At 41.8% G+C, this 20,184-nt stretch overlaps 1 protein-coding gene across 1 annotated transcript in view; it reads left to right on the top strand.

The window, feature by feature from the left end:
• The window catches only part of exoc4 (exocyst complex component 4), a 100,214-nt gene extending 80,231 nt beyond the window's left edge, over positions 1-19,983 (top strand). Inside the window, exons 17-20 of the mRNA XM_046378470.1 lie at positions 3,702-3,846; positions 5,954-6,132; positions 6,221-6,380; positions 17,780-19,983. Coding sequence (XP_046234426.1) covers positions 3,702-3,846; positions 5,954-6,132; positions 6,221-6,380; positions 17,780-18,017 — 722 coding nt within the window. The 3' untranslated portion in view covers positions 18,018-19,983. The remainder of the gene's footprint in view (positions 1-3,701; positions 3,847-5,953; positions 6,133-6,220; positions 6,381-17,779) is intronic.
• The last annotated feature ends 201 nt before the right edge of the window (positions 19,984-20,184 follow it).

Below are 20,184 nucleotides of genomic sequence, written 5' to 3'. Positions count from 1 at the left end.
GCATTGTTTATTCCCTCATTGGCACACAGGTCAAATAGTGCAATGCTGGCTATGTGTTAATGCGAACTGTCCATGTATCTGGATGCTGTATGAGTGTGAATTCCATCACTGATCTTTTCTTCTTCTTTAATGTCTAACACGCTCATCTTGTGCAGATGGCAAGCAACAGACGTTTCTCTTAGATGGGATTCAAAAATAATTGGATAAGCAAAGCGCGCGCACACACACATGTGCGCACGCATGCACGCACGCACGCACACACGCAAAAGGCACAGGCCTACACATAAGCGCATAAATAGATACCCGACAAACACATACATATCCTCACATTTAATCGGCATAAAGACGAAAAAAAAAGAAAGCAAGGAAAGTTGTCAGTCAGGACCAATGAGTCGTCTCCTTTTGCCCGTCTGTCTCTGACTCTAATGGTGCCCCCCATGCTGTGACGCCTCCTTCGCATCATCAAAGCAGCACAGGCTTGGGGGGGGAGTTAGTGTGTGTCTGTGCGCTTTTTGGGGGGGTGTGTGTGTGTTTCACGGACACCCCCTGGAGAGACCTCCAGCAGTGTGTGCCACAGCGAGCCCTTTTTTTTCCCTTTCTGCTGCCAAAGTGAGTGAGTGTAATGCACATGAGAGGAAGCAGAAGCCTTCGAGTCACTTTCACAAACGCGCGCCCATGTGCACGTACACATATACTTGGAGGAAAACACTCCCACAGGCAGAGCAAGTGAAATGCTCTCGCTTTCTCTCTCTCTCTCACACACACACAAACACAACACAATCACAATCACAAGAAAAGGAAAAAGACACACTGAGAGCAAAATGGTCTATATCAGACAGATAACTGACATCTTTTGTCAGGTACTTTAAGGACAGAGTGACAGTCAGTGAGCTTAGCTAGCACTTGTTGATGTTACTTGTTTTTACGTAATAATGTTTAAGACATTTAATGCCCCTTCAGATTAGTTAATCGTAATTTTCTCCTAACTGTGGCTTTTTGTTTGAGTGGCGGTCCTGTGTTTCAGTGCTACATCCCGTGTCTGTCAGTGATCTGATACGGCGACTAGGGAGAATAAACAACATCGGCTAAATACAATCAAATGAAGTCAATTAATTGTCATTATGCTGGGCTCCCTTGAGAAATCATTGTGGATTTTTTCTGTTAAGACCAATCTTGTTTGTTGTTCCTGTGGCTCATTTAGCTGAATTAATATTGATATTGCCAACCTAAAGATCTAATCCTTGGTACTCTGTTTTCTCCAGGTGGAAGAGGCAGTGTAGATGTGTGGAATTATACACTGGTGGCTGTTGATTCATTTTTTTCCCCAAAAATGTGCAACTAAACTCATAGAATCTGTATATAATCTATATATGTTAGACTACTCTGTTGAGCCAGTCTCAGTTTTGCTCTCACACTATGACAGTCAGATTTAAAAAAAAAAAAAAGTTCATTATAAGTCTAAAATGGTCGCTGTCCTACCTCCTTCCTATCTCAGCACTCACAGTGTGATAAAAATGACAACATTGGCTAACATTATCTAGCACACTGCAGATTTGTGTGGACACAGTCAACAGATAAAACACAAGAAAAATAAACTTACCGGGTGATCAATATAATGGCTCATACTCGCTGTGTTTGTAAGTTTGGCTCTCTAATTTTCAGATCCTTTGGTAACTCATGACTGCTGACAGTTTTGCCTTGAACTTCTCTGCCACCATTTTGTAAGTAATGAAAATTGCAGTGTATGTAGCAACACATATAGCCCCATGCTTGATTCCTCAAGTATTTTACATATGAAACTTTGACTCTCTGAATCTTGTTTCTCACACTCTCAGGCTGTCATTTGTACACTGCTGTTCCAGGTTCCAAACAGAAATGCGCAGCCACGGCACTTGCTGCTGATGTTGTCCATACTGTATCTTATAGAGTATAAAAAAACATATGGACATGTTAACAAGGTTAAAAATGTGATTTTCACTGGAAGGATTCTTTAGGCTGGAGTCAAAATCTTTGATTTGAATGGCCATGTTGTAGTATAAACTGCCTGCAGCTGCTGCAAATGACTGTGTACTGCAGCGTCCTCCCACACACACACATTATCAAGAAGTTTACTCAAGGAGACAGTTAATTAGCAAGGAAGTTTGCAGATAAAATACATGCACATGGCACCTCTACATACACAGTCCCACGCATCACATGTACACCTTTTAATAAGAAATGCGGTCTCCAGCCTTTATCGCCATATGTCACACAGAGGCCATAAGAGCAGCTGTCACACAGATGTCACATCACAACTCTGAGTGTATTTGCTTTAATGATTGGATGGTTGTGCCACATACCTGACTGATGTTTGCCTAAGGCGCCAATGGTCTCTTATCTTATCATGGGTTCATTTAAAGTAACTGGCAGTACAGACAGAAGCACATATTCACCAGCACATACAAAGTGTGCGAACATGAGCACACAGAAGCACTTAGCATATATAGCAGCAAAGTATTACTTTGATTGAATGAGCGTTATGATTTCAAACAGTATGGAGTGCACAGTAAGGTTTTGAAGTCATGTTGGGCTCATTAATACTGGGGCTAAGCTAACTTATGATTTTGATTATAATTTGTCGTGTTTATAGGATTGCATATGCTATACTGCATTGGACTTTTAGGTTTTAGCTACACTTTGAAGTGAGAAATAGTAAATACGAAAATGATTTTTTTTATAAAGGTGACCAGGTCAGGGCAAATCTAAACTCTGGAGGGAAATACCTGTATCTCACTTGCTTTCTGTTTTGGGGGAATATCAGTCAAAAGTATTACTCGGAGAGCGAAGATAAATGAACAGGTTATTTCCGCCTTCCTTCACACTTACTGCCACTCTGTCCCTGCCTCTGTGTGTACGTGTGTGTGTGTGTGTGACCTTCGGAAGGGCAGGAAGAGTAACTGGGGAGCTGGCTTTGACTGCGGCACATCGATCGTGGACCCCTGCATTCCCCTGCTCAACAGTCACTCTTCGTACACACACAAGCACACACACAAACACTCGCCTCATTGACCAAATAGACTTACATATGAGTGACGGGGCCAATTTCTCTCCCTTTCCTCCCCTTGCTAATTTATGGCCATTGATCTACACTGGGCTGAATTTATATACACTCATCATGCTCTTGTGCTCCCTGGCTCTCTCTCTCTCTCTCTCTCTCTCTCTCTTTTCACACACACACACACACACACACACACACAGGTCTTTTGTGTGGTTTACAATGCGCCGCACTGACACATGCTCCTGCTGTCTCAGCACAAGTGGCAAGAAGAAAGTACAAGAACATGCTGAAGGACTCCGGAAGTGTGCAACATCGAACTAATGGTTTTCTTTTGTGTGTGCTGTATGAGCCGATGTCATTTTGTGGACCTGATTATGTCAACGTGAAATAACATATATGCATATTCCCTTGCGAGTCCTGTACAGTTTGTGCAGGTACAAAGAGGTCACAGTAATAACAATGGTGTGACATGCCTGTGGGGGTTCGGAGGTCAAGGTCAACTGTTGAGCAGCACCTCCAAGCACTCCTCGGCAACTTCCAGACTTTGAAACTACATCCCGGTTCCTCTAGTTGAAGATTGACCCTTTTACTCATGACAAAAGCAACTGTTTGGCACATTTGCCCTTGTTTATGAGGTGTCTTCCTGTTTGTTGTGTCCATCCAGGTGCATCTCCATGCTCAGCAGACAGCCAGGTGGTTGGCGAGAGCGAACGGAGCAGGGAGCAGATCCTCCAGACCCTCAGCGACCTGTCCAGGGGCTTCCAGGATATTGCTGACCGCTGTCTCCTGGTCTTGCACCTGGAGGTCAGGTATGCAGAAAAGAGAAACTCATCCACACATCACAGAAATTGCAGAAACCAAAGCGCACACAGTGGTTGTGTATGGATTTATCTTTTCGTGCTAATGTTACCCTTTGAGAGGCCAAAGGGCCTCAGATTCTCTGGCAGAACTATTTTAAATGCTTTCAAGTTAAGACTATAAATAATCAGGGTTTTTATTTTTATTTGTTAAAACACTGAAAGATTATAGTTGCAACTACATAATGTAAAATCCTTTAACTTTTTAAGGTCAGCACACAATGGCAGCGTGTGACGTGCAGCAAAATGACCCTGCCCATCACTTTTTATTTCAGCTGTGAACACTGGCAGCATACTGTTTGATTGTTACAGTATGACTTTAAATCATTGCCAAGTTCTAATGATCATACCACACTGGCTCAGTTGTCGTTTCATGAAGTCATTTGGACAGTAAACTTCAGTGGCATCATACATTTGCCCCAAATGCACAAGTTCAGGAATTTGTACCATGTTGAGTAAACACACACACACACAATACACAACTGTTAATAGTCCTCCATCATCCCTCTCCCTTTCCTTCCATCCCTCTATGTACAACTATTTCCCTTTAGACTATTGCAGAGCCTATGCAATATTGTTTATGATTTCAGAAGAAAACCCTCCCCGAGGCTGATGTCTAGCTATATGCTACACTCCATTGACTCTCCCCATCTAGTGAATTTCCCCTGATAGTGGTACCAGCTAAATGAAGCCATGAGGAAGAGAGTGGGGGAGGGAGTGTGGAGGTTAAAGTGATGGTGGGGGTTAAAGAAGGGACATACACAAGCAAAGTGCGAAAAATGATTGAACAGAGAGATAAGGAAGTGAGATGGGGGCATTGAAGATGTGGTGTAGTTGTCGGCTTCGCCTCAGGGGGAAGAGACATTCACACATGTCATTTCATACCTTTCTGCTCAGGGCACAGTGATTATGGAATTATGAGAGTATTGAGTCCTTAAGTATAGACAGAAAGGAGCCTTCTATGGACCAAAGTGACCCCCCAACCAAAATGTTGGTGTTTAAATGGACAGAGAGAAGTACAATCTTGTTAAATGGTATGTTAATATCACTGGTGAATGTTAGCATGGACAAACTAGAGATTTTTTAGCTTCTCAGTATTTTGGTTATTTTCATTTTAATTTTTTTACCCCACATCCAAAAGTAAAAGGAGTAAACAAAATGTTATTTGAATTTCCTGATATTTTCCAGGCCTCTTGCAAAGATACACCAACCTCATTCTTGGCAGTTGGTTATGAACCCATTTACAAAAGAATAAATATAATTCTACCAGGCAAAAAAAAACATGGAATAGAAAAACCTTTGAGCGAGGTTCTCAACCCACGCTTACTCCACTGGAGCCATTTACTGGCCAAGAACAGACATTCGTGTTTGTACCACATTTTCATTCATCTTTCCCAGAAAATGAAAATTTTGATAAAGTATCTGCAATACAGTATTTTATACATAAAGATGAGCATCTCAGACATATATTCTGAAGATGTAATTACAGGCTCTCTAAGGCACAATTCATCGTTGTTTTTGGCCATAATGGACCCACAGTATGTAGGGGACTCAGAGAAAATGCTCTGGCTGTTGTATTTCAATACAAGAACTAAAGTATCTCCTTCTTAAGCAGCAAATTTTCTCAACATTTCAGTCTTTTTATTCCTCTTAGAGTTGTACAGCTTACTGTGTTCAGCACTGTGCTATTCAGGTAGCTGAATGAGTGGATATATTGTGAGGACTCTAAAATCATCATGATTTCTGTTTAAATTATAGGTGTTAGAGTATTTATACATACTGGCTGGGCTTGACAAGTGAGAGCACTCAATGCCCACTGAAGTCTACCTCCTAACTCTGTCGTACTCAAAGGACAGAGAAAAATACACCTGACACTTAACTCGCTTCTTAACCTCATTTCTTTCATTTCCTTCTCATTCCTGGTAATTTTTTGTAACTCAGCACCCCTCACTGTCGATTTCAACATCAACGCTGTACTTTGGGTACATTTAATGAAATAAACATTCTTCAGTATCTAATTTTCCACTTTTTCTTTCCTTTCCCTCAACTTCAATCCCAGAGTGCATTGTTTCCATTACCTGATCCCCCTGACTAAGCAAGGTAATTATGCCATCGTGGCTAACGTGGAGAGCATGGACTACGACCCACTGGTGGTCAAACTGAACAAGGACGTGTCAGCCATAGAGGAGGCCATGGGGGCAGCCCTGCAGCAGCACAAGTTCCAGTACATCTTTGAAGGTCAGCATTGTCCCTCTCTCCTTTGATTCTTCACTGTGCTGATGTGATAACTATACTATATTGTCTGACTCTTCTTGCCTCTCACCAGGTCTGGGTCATTTGATCTCCTGTATTCTAATCAACGGAGCCCAGTACTTTAAGAGGATCAGCGAGTCTGGTATCAAAAAGATGTGCAGGAACATTTTTGTCCTCCAGCAGAACCTCACCAACATCACCATGTCCAGGGAGGCTGACCTTGACTTTGCCAGGTAAGAGGCACAGTTCTGCAGGGGTTAGCCACAGTGCTGTTCACCTAGGGGCAGTTTTCCGGTTCAGCCAGAAGCCCTTTACTTGTGTGTGTGCATCAGTGTGGGTTTTGTAACGACTCACAACCTCGGAGTGAAGTAGCTGGCAGAGGATATTGAGTGCAGAAAGTCTCTAAACTGTCATGCAGATTTCTTGCCAATACTTAGAAGTACTTGCTGGTTTTTTACTTGAGATTTGCTGTTTTCATGTTTATAAAGCCTCTGGTATCGCATGGACTCTCCCTTGGAATCCAAGATGATAATAATCTTATAAATATTAATATTAACACATATTCATTGTGTTGGACTCTGGATTACGGTCCCTCCAGTTTTAAGGGTCCAGGCTGTAGGATTTAGGGTGACCTAAGGGCAGAAATGGATAAAAATCTGTTTTCAATGGTGTATAATAACCTGAAACAAAGAATTGTTCTGTTTTTGACACCTTAGAATGAGTAAAGGGTATAATCTGCGTAATGCTCCTAAATAAATCATCAAATCTTAAACTGAAGAATACTTACTGGCAGATAATCAGTTTTTCAGCTCAAAATGGTCGATATATCGGTCCAAACCTACTCACACCTGCACAGACAGCCGCAGACGTGAACCATGTCCTCACGTCCAGACAGCAACCACATCGATGCACGAAGCAGACAGATGGTCAGACAGATTGTCAGCTACACTGTGTCTCTGTGTGTGCGCACGGTTGCTGGTGTTTATTTCTTATTCATACGTTTATAGTTTGTGAGCCTACATGCTGTTGCCCAGCGCTGACCAGCCCTGACAGGCATCAGGGAAATCAGCGCTCAGATATCTTTGTGAGAAAGAGAGAGGGAGGGAGCAGGAGGGTAGAACGAGGGAAGAGGACAGAAAGAGAATTCATAGTATTCATATTTTTTTTTTCCTCTCTCTTTCAGAAGCTTGCGTCCTTGACAGGAGAGAATGTGTGAGAGGATGGGTGATGGAAAAGATGGAGAGGGAAGGGAGGGCTTAGAGGGAGGAAAATTGAAAAACTATGTGAAAGGAAGTTATAGAAAAGATGTCTTTCAGGGGAAAAGGCATTGAATTGAGTTGGAGAAGACAGCATCGATAGAAGATAGAATACATCAGAGTGAGAGATGAAACCCAGAAATGTACAGACTGAGAGAAAGGAAAAAGAGAGGAAGATGAAATATGAAACAAATATGAGAGGAGAAAAACAGCTTCAGCTTGATTTTCAAATATTACCACTTTGCTCAGCTGTCGGTCGACATCACTCTCTTTTTGTTTCTCAAAAGCAAAGGAAGTGCAACACTTTCTCTGTTAGAAAATAAATAAACTTTAAACTGTTTCAAAAGTTTTGGCTGTGAGATGCTACATTACTGTAGGAAGGTTTTGACCAACACTCAGATTTTCATTTTTAATTTTTCTGGCGGCATCTCTCACTATCCATTGTATCACACTTTTCCTAACCCTCTCAGTTTTAATATTTGTTGTCATAAAATTTGTTGGGCCTACCCATGTCTAATATGTTTTTGTGTTGTGTCGTAGGGTTAATTAGCAGCTTTTCACAGCTCTTGGAATCTTTATGAGGGTGTTACATGCTTGAGTGCATTGGTGTCTATGTGCTGTCTGTGTTTGGACATTTATAATATGCCGGCATTGAAAGCCAAGTTTTCCTCCAGGAAAAAAAAAACAAATAAGTAAACTGAAATGACCTGAACTGTACTGGATGTAGAGGACCATTGATTAGTATGTAATTTTTACCCTCTGTCAACTTTGATTATGGAGAAACACCAGTGATGGCTCCTCTGTCTTTGCTGTCTTTCTCCCGCTCTCTCTGATTACGAGGCGTGGGTGGTGTGGAGGTGTTGATTGGGAATTGCAGAGCACATTGTTTACAAATTCATGGCTTTTTGGATTGGACAGCCTCCGGCTCCAAGACAAACTAACGCACACATACACACATGTAATGTGTATCCCTGTCTCGAAACCATGCACAGCCACTCAGCCAAGCCAATCAGCGTTTTCAAATCACCATATTTATGTTTTAGGACATGAATATTCATAAAATGCGTTAAGCAGCTCACACCTGCGAGCGGAGGTGACCATACGCCTTGTATGAAAAAAAAAATGATGATTTGAATAAGATAAAATTATGCTTTTGTGGCCAAACAAAAAACCACAAGTGATATTTTTAGGCCTCCGTTTCAAAGGACGTCTGATATACAATCTTTACATGGTCTGATTGATCAATTTCACAAATACGAATTAGCCTACAATTTTTCAGTTCACTTTTGATTTTCCTGTGGACTTAGCAGCAGGTGCAGACCAAATTCCCTCTGGACATAAATGGTTAACCCTTCAACCAGTCAGGGAAATGAAATGTGTGATGTAGCGCTGAACTAGTTAACGTGAGAGCAGAATGTGCTCGTTAGCTTTCACTGAATGGTAGTTTAGGGAAGGTAGGTAGCTACTAATACAAATTTCAGTGTGAATCATTGCCTGCTGTTTTACTTTGTATTAGTGTTGTTATAATGTTTTCGACTCAACACTGCAACTACTAGCAAGCCAGCTTTCTTACACAAGTTGGAACAGACTTTTAGACTAGGCCTTGCAGCGTGAAGATCCTGCAGCTGGGTTGCTTATTTTTCTCCTAAATTTGTTGAGAAACAGATTTTGTTGGACTTCCAAGGTGAAATAAGTGCAAGTTTACTTGCTGCAAGCCTGCTTCATAGAACAATTTCTAACATTCACCTTGGTTTGGTACATTGATACATTGTATCAAACCAAAGACTGTAAAGCCAATGTATCAAACCTGCCCAACGTTAGATAAACAGTTGTGATTGGCCCGACACAAATCAGGAAAGATGCCAGAACAGGAGGAAGGTCAGACGCAGAACAGTTTTGCTGTAAAGAAACACTGGCCAAACAGAATTAGCAGTGAAGAAGCAATCTGAGGAAGAGGGACTTTAAGCAGAATATTCATCAGTATTTTTATTTATTTATTTTAAGACTAAATGAGGACAGGAAGTGATCACAGCAGGAACCTTGCTTTTGAAAACGGCTGCAGATGCTTGCGTGTATTCCCATGTACTTGAATGCTTCTGTTTGTGTGTGTGTGTGTGTGTGTGTGTGTGTGTGTGTGTGCACGTGATTTTTTGCCTCTGTGTGGAAAAGGTAGAGTGAAAGAGACCTGGCCAAGGGCACAGTAATAACCATTGATCTGAGGTAAAACTAAGGAGAGGCCTGGTAACCAGCACTGCAAACTCAAACTCTCTCTCTAACATACACACACTCTCACTCATCTCACCCCCCACCCCCTTGTCTCTCTCCCCCTCTCCTGGAGTTTGAAGTAGGATGGGAAAACAGTGCCACCTTGTGGCTGACTCCATGTTCTACAATATAACACTGTGAACACCTCCTGTGTGTCAGTTGTTAAGGTGGCACAGGGTGTTGGAACCCAAATGTGTGTGAGCATGTGTGTTTGCATGGCCAGGTCCTATGGCGGGCCTCTTGTCTCTCAGTCAGAAGTTTGGCAGCAATATCAGCTTGTGGGTCAAGGTCAAACGCACATACACTCCCACACATACATACACCTAACCACTGACACACAAGCGGACACACACAGACCATCTGCTCTGAAACGGATCAGTGCAGAACTGTGTGTCACTGCAATGTCACATTTATGTGTGTATTGACTGCGCCCTCAACCTTGTCACTCCATTGATCTCCTCTCATTGTCCTACGTGTCCACCTCTCTGTCTCTCCCTTTCACTTTATCCTAATTTCTGGTTTCTGATTTCCTGACAGAAGCAGACATGACTAAAAGGTGAAGTTCTTTTTCATTTATTTTGAAAAAAAAATAAAATAAAATAATTGCCAAGAAAGCAAAACTTTCAAAAACTTTGTTGCCTGGAAACAGTCCATTCCAGCCAAAAGTTTGAACTTATTTTGCTTGGCAACACATTTACTAACCTTAAACAGAAATCTAAAATAATTATCTTTCACTGACATTTGAAATCTAAGTGCGTATTATTTATTGTTTTCTGCACAGCTTGGTTAGTGAGGGACCTTAAAGCCTTTTAAAAATTCAATTGTTTTAATGTTGCAACTGTTTTTCTTCCCTCTACTTGTCATAAACATTCGTAACGACTCCCTCTTGTTAATGACAGGTGACATGTCAGTCTTATGCACAGCCCTTCCGATAAAGTGCTACCAAGAGCTCCTCTGCATGTGTCCTGATGCAAAGTTGGATTTAAATACACACACAGGTGTATTTGTTTGATATATGGCTTTTTGCTGTAGCAGACCAGTGGACAAAGCTTCTGGATGCACAGCCACCACTCACCACAGATGTGTTTTGCACAGCAGTCTGTGTACACAAGAGTGTCCCACACCAAAGGTGAATGTACATAAGTGTGTACCTGTCTGTCTGTGTAAATATCTCTTTATGTCTAGCGCAGAGGCATTTTAAGGTATGTCTTTCCAGACACACACCGAGACACGACAAACTCATAACACACTCTCCCAAACAAAAACACACATACGGTGAGGCTCTGAGCTACCTGGTGACCCGTGTAGGCAGGTGGTTGGGCTGTCATAACATTCCTAGCTAACTCTCAGGCCCCTTAGCAAATAGCTAGGCTAAACACGAGTCTGACAGGCCCACGGCGGAGATGCCCCAGAGTTCAGCCCATCTCACCCAGCTGTCTGCTACTGGAAATTACCACCGCGCGCGGGTGTACATGTGTGAATTGTACAAGCGCCTTGTGTACTATGTGTTGTCCTGAGGTGTACCATCCCAGCCTCTGTGTGTCTCAAAGATCGGGTGCGTGCACATTGGCAAATAAACTGTCTTTGGTCTTGTGTGTATGTGTGTCCCAAGCCTGTGTGTTGAGGTGACAGGCTGGTGTGTCTACAGAGAATGTGGTAATAAGTACAGTTGACGGCCGTGTCAGGAGGTAGTGGGTGTCAACTGATAAAACTGTTTGTATTTAGACCTGGCTTCAGTACACTGTCACTTCGCCCGCATTCTGTCTCCCTTCCTGTCACCTTGTGTCTCTCTCTTTATCTTTCTCTTCCTCCACTCTCAGTCGCTTTTTCTTCGTTTTTCACTTTTTCTTTGCTGCTGTCCAACCACCTGCGCTGCCTCTGCAGAATTATTCTCTCTCTTTCTCTCTCTCTCTCTCTCTCCCTCGTCTTCTTCTTCTTCCAGCCCCTCCCTTCATCTGCTTCTGTTTTCTGTGTGCATGCGCAAGATGCAGTATGATGAGACTTTGCTGATGAAGCCTGTCTGTCCTTGCTCTGTGTGTGTGTGTGTGTGTGTGTGTGTGTGTGTGTGTGTGTGTGTGTGTGTGTGTGTGTGTGTGTGTGTGTGTGTGTGCATATGCGCGGGCATTGGCATGTGTGTTTTTATGATGACGCTGGTCTTTGCTGATGAAGCCAGTGAGACTGTGTGTGTGTGTGGTAGTGGTGCAGCACGGTCTGACTGGTCTTTGCTGATGACGCTTTAGTCTCAGTGTCTTTGCAGACCTTTCCTCATTACCAGACAACAGACAATACTCTTGCAGGGAGAGGGATAGAGAGAGAGACACAGGGAGGGGAGGCAGAGATACTTCAGAGATAGACTGAAAAAGGCAAAAGGATGTATAGACTGAGAGCTACACTAAGCAGTTAATTTTGAAAGCACTATTTTCCTGTGAAAATGACCAATCTTCTTTCAGAACCAAAAGTTCTGCAGTTTTTATTTACATTCACTGTAATGTTTCATCACATAACAAGCATTTACATTTTGCCTTTTATGTTCTGAAACATATCCAAGTATAAACATCTTTATTGCCACATTAGAAACCCTGTGAAAAGTGCAGTTATGTTGCATCTAAGACTAGTCAGGACAACTTATGGTCGCTGGTTGTCACAGTGACTCGGGACCACAAGTTTTCCAGATGCATAGCAGCCAAAAAATGGCTTTTACTGTAAACAGATCTCAAAGAAATGTGAACTGAGTAAAACCAGCTGTGTGGTTATAGCTGTCCCTGAATGCCTCATTGTGAGGGCTGCCATGTTAACCAGACTCTGCTATTCTGTAATCACAAAGTTGGTTGTCCAAAGAAACATATAGCTTAATGACAAAACCTGCAGAGTGTGATTTCAGAATTTAAAGTGAATGATAGTGTAGAAGATGGGAGGCAACAAAAAGATTTAAAGTTTACGGCCCCCAGGATAGAATATGTTTCCTCTTCCACACCAAAATACGAGGTTCAGGTTCAGTGTATCCACTCTGGGGACAATTTTAGAAAAACACTGAGGTGTCGAAAACATCAGTTTAATGTAGATAGAAGGCTAAAACAGGGAGAAAAAGTTGCATTTTCAAATAAAATGTTCACGTACTGGTATTATGAGGGAGAGCGAGAGCCCTGTCGCTGGCGTCGGTGTCCCCCGTATCTGTTACTGCAGCAACAAGTCTCAGTTCCAGCTGATGGAGCAGTTCATCCACAGAGTCTCTCATCCTTTTACCTCCTCCTACCTCCTCACCTCGTCTCTCCCTCTGTAACTAATGTGTTGGTTCAAACACGCTGACAAAGGCAGCCTGTAATGGCCTTAATATTGTACACGCTGGAAATGAGGGGAAATGAATTGTGCTGATTCTTGTTTTTTTCTTTTCTGTCTTTGTCTTTTTCCTGCCTCTCTCCCTCTTTTCCTCCATGATTCTCTCTCTCTCTCTCTCTCTCTCTCTCTCTCTCTCTCTCTCTCTCTCTCTCTCTCTCTCTCTCTCTCTCTCCCTCCCAGTCCCGTACCATCTACATACATATCTGTCAGTCCTATGCTGCATCCACGCATCATAAATTTACTTAATATTCTTTGTATGCGAGCAAAAGGAGGGGGGGCAGCTAATTAAAATTTAATAGAAAGCTCACCATGGAGGCATGTTGATGCACACACACATTCGCTGATTACCAAAGCAGCTCTGTTACAGATGGGACTTGTGGTGGAAGCAGGTGGAAATTGCTAAAATTAGTGTGTTTGTGTGTGTGTGTGTGTGTGTTTGTGTGTGTGTGTAGAGAGAGAGAGAGAGGGAAACTAAGGCCCATAAATAAAGTCTTTAAGGAAGAGAATAAACAAAACAACAATTCACTTTGTTTTTGTGGACAAACAGAGTGCAGGTTTCATTAACTAGCTGTATCTTTAATGGATGGCAAAAGAAGTGTGTGTGTTTGTGTGTTAGCGTGGGTGTGTCACTAGGGGTTCTTTCGTGATGGTGGGGTGCAGAGAGATTTTAATCTTATTAACAGCCCTTACACTGTTTGGCAAATGGCTTTCCAACTGCTTGGGTAATGAACTGTTTGAAAGTGTTTTCAGCACACACTAACATACATCACTCAGACATATACTAAGACAAACACGCACACACACACACACTGAACTGAACACACATCAACTCCCTCCCTTTTTTACTGAACAGATTTTAGATTGCCAACTTTCCTCACGTCTCAGACACACACACAGAGACACAGACACACACACACACGGCCAGCTAATACATTGTCGTCCTGTGGATGCAGCTTTTTTGTTTTCATATTATATACTGTAGGAAGAAATTGCACAGTGGCTTTAATATCCTGTCACCAGTTATGAATGACCATCAGTAGATCTGTTTTAACTAATCCTATGTAGGATTTATGCTGAACGCATCACTGCCGAGTGAAATATAGTTGCTATTATACTGTAGTTAAGTCTTGTTTTATTGCACTGATGAGGTATTTTTTTTTATTTCCACTTACTGGCTGCTGTATCAACAGATGGATTCCAACGCTTTCCAGCTACTTCCACTATTTTATTAGCCAAATTGTTTTGTTTTGTTTTTTTCCCCCAGATTTGAGAAAAAGGTCCAAACAGAATTTGGTGCCTGTCAAAGTGCAGTCATAATTTCAGTTTTCAGCAGGGATGTTTGTTGTTAATTTCCCACTGTGTGCATAACTTACTGGGCTACCAGATGGGTTTTCTTAATTGAAAGAGGGAGCGGAGTCTAAAAACTTGTCAGTCAGTCAGCCTACACATAGTCAACAAGAAGTCAGAGAGAATTTGTACTGGTAAGTTACTTTTTTACATTTTAATGTCCACCATTCGCCATCCACCACAGTACCCAAAGCCTGTCCAGAGCTCGCACTGCCCAACAAGGAAGTGCACATTAGATAGACCGCCAGCCTGTCACAGGCCCGACCCTCCATAGCATAGTAAATAACTGTAGAACTACAAAAATAAACCGCAGAGAAAAATAACATATCTATTGCTCAGATAATTATGCCCCTTTAGAGGGCCAGAATGAATCAGTCGCAGTTTCTTCCCGTTTATTGCTCTGTTCAAAACAGTTGCTCTTCTCTGATAAGCTGTTTCTCGGTGATAGCAGAGGATGGATATTTAAAAGAAAGATGCCTTCTTTTAAAAGCTTCTTATCTAAACATATGTGTTTTTTTTCCATTAGATCATATAACGAGGTGATTTGCCTCAAGCGTGCAGGTAATCGTAGGGCCCTGTGAAAATAACAGTAATTTAGGCTGGTGTTTTGCTGTATTGAGGTAAATGCGACCGCAGTTAAACACAAACTGTGCATATACAAACGGATACAAAGAGACTCTTTCGACGGCAACAACATTTAGAGACAGACAAGACACTGCGCATTTCACACTGAGATAAAACTACATGAAGGACCCATCTTTTTCTTGCTTTTTTCCCCTTCTTCAGTCTTGCCCCTGGTTAAAGAGTGAACCAGTGTGACCCTCATAACTATTGACAAGCTTTTTCATGAAATGGGCTCTGAGATGGAAAAAATGAACAAGACCTTGGAGAGAGATTGAGAGAAGGAGGGTGGAAAGAGAGAGAGAGAATGCAAATACTTCGTTGGCCAAGGGCATTACTTGTAAGGAGAAGGCCAAAAAATAGATATTATGCACCTCTTTTCCTCACTCATCTCTGAAGCCATCCCTCTTCCCTCCCTCTCTTTGTATCTCACCATCTCCATCCTATTCATTGTACCCCCAATCTTGTTTTTTTTTAAGTGTTGAATCTCCAAAATGACATGCATAAAGCACCTTGGAACAGAAGCTCCCAGGGTGCTCATTAGCGCCTCGTTAGCGTTGAAAATGATCATCTCAAGATGGAAATGGTCTTGGATGGGTGGGGGAGCTCAACAAACGAGATAAAAATACCTTTTCTTGCCCAAGTGTCATTTTACTGCAGCATATCAGAAATCCTTAAAGATTTGAATCAATTTACTTTCATTTTCCCTTGGCATAACAGAGAGCTTAACCAGCTTTCTCTCAACGCTTCAGTGGAGCTGATTATAAATCACTCTTTTAAAACAAAAAAAAAACCAGGTGGACCTCACACCTTTAAGGCCCTTCTTCAGTCATGTCTACATGAGCTACTGTTACAGTTAGCACTGCTGTCGAGTGACTTGCATCTGCCCTGAGTCAAGTTGGCCAGTTTCAACTAGCAAATGAGGCTTCTCCAGCTCAACATTTGAAGTATAACCAGTGTCACATGGAGACAAGTCCATTAAAATACACATATAGACAAAAGTATTGGTACATATCTCATTATTATTGAATTCAGGTGTGTTAGGGGTTGGACTCGGCCCCTGACTTCCAGTGAAGGGAAATCTTAGTGCTTCAGCATACCAAGACATTTTGGACAATGCTATGCTTCCAACTTTGTGGCCACAGTTTGTTGAAGGCCCTTTTCTATTCCAGCATGACTGTGCCCCAGTGCACAAAGCAAAGCTCCATAAAGACATGGTTGGAACGGAGTGATTGGAATAACTGGAACGGAGATTGTGAGCCAGGATTTTTCGTCCAACATCAGTTCCTGACCTTCCAAATGCTCTACTGCATGAATGGGCAAAGATTTCCTCAGAAACACTCCAAAATCTTATGGAAAGCCTTCGCTTCCCTTGTTTATGTATTTAGAATGTGATGTCATTAAAGTCCCTGTTGGTGTAATGGTCAGATGTCCCAATATTTTTGTGTAATTGTATTGCAAAATTGTATTGCAGTATGATCACCAGTTAACCAAATTATCGTGCGCCAACAATGTAATATTGACAAAAACAACTTGCTGCTTGTGTGTGTGATGCTTGTGTGAATGTTGTGAAGCGCTTTGAGTGATCAGTCACACCACAAGAGCGATGTGTAAGTACAGTCCTTTTACCATTTATACAGCAGGCATCGCACAATCAATGTTTGTCATTTAAGTATTGCTAATGTTGGCATTAAAGTTACTTTTTCCATGAGATTTTGTATATTAATACAGTTAATATTAATACAATATATTATACATGAAAACATACAGAAACTTTAAAAACTGCAATGTTTGTTCTCTTATAGTATGCAGTATTTATGTAGCTCACCTCTTGCTCCTCTTGCTCTGATTGTTTGTACAAATACTTTTTGGAAGTGTAACATTTAGAGAGTGGGATTTCTTCCTTAGCCAGGAGCAGATAGTGATGAAGTCTGTTCTAGTATGTGCCTGCTGCATTTTGCTGTTTCTCTCTCTCTCTCTCTCTCTCACACACACACACACACACACACACACACACACACACACACACACGCACACACACACTTATTCACCAAGATATTTGACCTGTTTTGCCCCTGAGCAAAGAGAAATTGTGTGCCTGGCATCCCAACACTCCTTACTACCAGCAGTGCTTTCTGCACAGGAATGTGAAAACTGTGTTTGTGACAAGTTACCTACTCAAATCCATATTTTTGGCCAAATACAGTCTACCTCTTTGTTAATTGGATTTGAGTATTACATCCTATGCTCAGACACACACACACACACACACACACACAGGAGGTCTACCTCTAAATTTTCAGTAAGTAAATATAAAGACAACATCCTGTATGTGAAAACACACACGCACACAGACACACACATGCACGCTCTCTCTCCCTCTGTGCTCTTTCTTTATCAGTTCATACTTCATCTTTTTTCAGATGGCCCATTGTAGCATTTGGTCCTGAGCTATTAATTCTGCACACACTTCTTGCCTCTCTTGGCTCTGTCAGTGTTTCATTAAAACGGTCTCAGTAGTTCGAAGCTGCTGAATGTTTCCCCTCTCCCCTCAGCTCCGGGTGGCGGCAGGGGTGAGGTCCTTGAAGTCCTTTTTAAGGAAAATGGGCTTGACAGAAACAGCAGTTTTGTGTTTTCCCTTTGTTGTTGTTGTTGCTCCTTTTGATTTTGCACTAGAAAATGCTATCATTTCTACTCAATTTTCTCTCCTTTTCTTTCCCCCTATTTCTCTTCTGACTCATTTCCTTCATCCATAACTTCCCGTTATGTTCTTCGTCTCACTTCATTCCTCACATCTCTACGTTCAGGCAGTACTACGAGATGCTGTACAACACGGCAGATGAGCTGCTGAATCTGGTGGTGGACCAGGGCGTTCGCTACACTGAGCTGGAGTACATCAATGCTTTGTCTTTGCTCCATCGCAGCCAGACGGGTGTAGGGGACCTGAGCACCCAAAACATACGGCTGCAGAGGCTGAAGGAGATCATCTGTGAGCAGGCCGCCATCAAACAGGCCACCAAGGACAAGAAGATCACTACAGTGTAATGAGAAAACAGGGCAGGGTCCACAGGAGGGTTGAAATTAGAGAGAGATTAGAGAAACAGTGGAAGAGAGTAACGGTGTGTTTTCCAATCACCAATCTGTGCTTCACGTTTTTGTTTCACCTCCCTCAGATTAGTCTAGCAGGAACATGTGCAGCAGATAAGTGGGTCATGTAGGCAAGAGTTGGGACTGATAGAGCAAATTCTAAATATTTAAGAAGTGGCTTAGGAAACGCTGAAAAGAGAGGCTTGCTCTAGACATAGATCATAATGCAAGTGAAATCTATTGATGGAGTGTGTGTCTTCTACATTTCATCTTGACTGATGTGATGAAACCCATTGTAGAGTGCTGACACAAATATAGCTTCTTCCAACTCTATATAAATATATATATATCTATATATAGATATATAGATATATATATATGTAACACTGACTCAGTCTAATTGGGAAGCGAGGTGACAGCCAACACAATTTGCAAACTTTGCAAGTCTAGTTCCCCATGTATCTATGTCAAAAGGTAGCCTGTATTGTCAATTTGCACTTTTTAAAAGACACAGCAATTGCAGCACTCGTGCTCCGACTCCAGCAGTCCCCTGCTTGCCATGACTCCAGCTCCAGATAAAAGGCGATTGTCTTGGACAACCAAACTTAGGCCCCCATCTCATCTCATTTTCCTATTAGATCTAAACTGCTGCTCTCAATTACACCTCTATCTCTCCTCTCCCGGCAGCCCCATGGGCCCACTGATTCTGTCTGCAATAACAGATGCCAGATTAGACTGTCTGAATGAGGCCACATCTTCTGCCTGCTGCCAATTTGGGTTGGTCCCCAAAGATTTCCCTAGCTGAGAATTGTATCATATCTGGGGCTGTTAAAAATCTGTTTATCTGTCTTTTTTATAGTTTATGCTGTAAATTGTGCAGCTCTTGTGGAAAGTTGCGAGTTGATTAAAAATTTTTTTCTTTACAAATTGGACAATAGAGACTCAGTAATGAAGATATTTTTGCTGATTTCAGTTTCATCTGTCTGTAAAACAAGGTTTATTTCAAATGTTTTACTCCAAGTCCAGTACAGCGCAGTGGAATGACTTGCATTTTTTGTATCAAGGAATATGTGTGGGAAAACATTTCAACACTCAAATAGAAATAGATGCAATTCTGAGTCTTTATTTTGTCATCCCCACCACATGTGCTCAAGTCTTTTAAAACGAACTAAACAGATAAACTCAAGAGACGATCACAAATCATTCCTCTCCCTCCAACCATCCTTATTTTTAGTTCATTAACTTGGGAGAGAAGTACTTAACAAGAGGAGGAGAGGGGAATGGGAGGCTTGTCAATACAGCCAGCCCGCCGCTGGTCTCCCTGAAGCCCACAGAGCAATCCATCATCATGACACATAGGCTGGGATCGATGGGAAAACAACCGTGGAGCTGCTGAGGGGGTTCGCCTACCACTCTGAAACGTACACTTGGTGTAAAATCTAAAATCTGCTCATTCAGCTGTTCACTTCAGAGCTACTTTTCTAACGTTATACATGAGAAACTTTAATACAATGTTAACTGACTGTGTCATCACACAGATCCTATTATTGTATTCCTACACTGTGCACACAAACCCATAGAAGTCCACAAGGCTTACGTATTGGACAAACTCAGAATATTTAAGAGCAAAACACTCCTGCTGTCCATGCTTTTTGTTCATGAATGAAATATGTAAAATGTATCAAAGAGGCAAAACTCAGCTTATCTGCTGTCTCTGTGTTTTTTTTTTTTCTTTCCTGGAACTTTATTTTGCACATCTATTTGACCTTGAAATGTTTGTTTTAAACAGGTTTAAACATCCTCATTGTTACTCTGGTTGTTAAGCATCATTAAAAATGCTCCAAAGCTATCTAAACTAATTTAAGCACATTTGATTTATTAATATGTACATCCATACACTGAAAAAATAAAACCTTCAAATTCCCATTTGCTTTTGTGTATTTTGTACAGTGTTTTTCCTTGGGTGGTTTCATAACAGTCATATTTTCCACTGGGGGGAAGTACAGCTGACAAGGGTTTATGCGCGCAGTAACACCTCCTCCACACATGACAGCACAGTCCATCACAGTTTTGATGCACCCAGGATGTTACCGTCTTATATCACATGAGCGAGACGGATCCAAAA

This window comes from Scatophagus argus, chromosome 22 (assembly GCF_020382885.2).
Source record: "Scatophagus argus isolate fScaArg1 chromosome 22, fScaArg1.pri, whole genome shotgun sequence".
Taxonomy (NCBI): Eukaryota; Metazoa; Chordata; class Actinopteri; family Scatophagidae; genus Scatophagus; species Scatophagus argus.
Note: the sequence above shows the minus strand (reverse complement) of the source record. Positions and strands in the feature narration are given on the sequence as shown.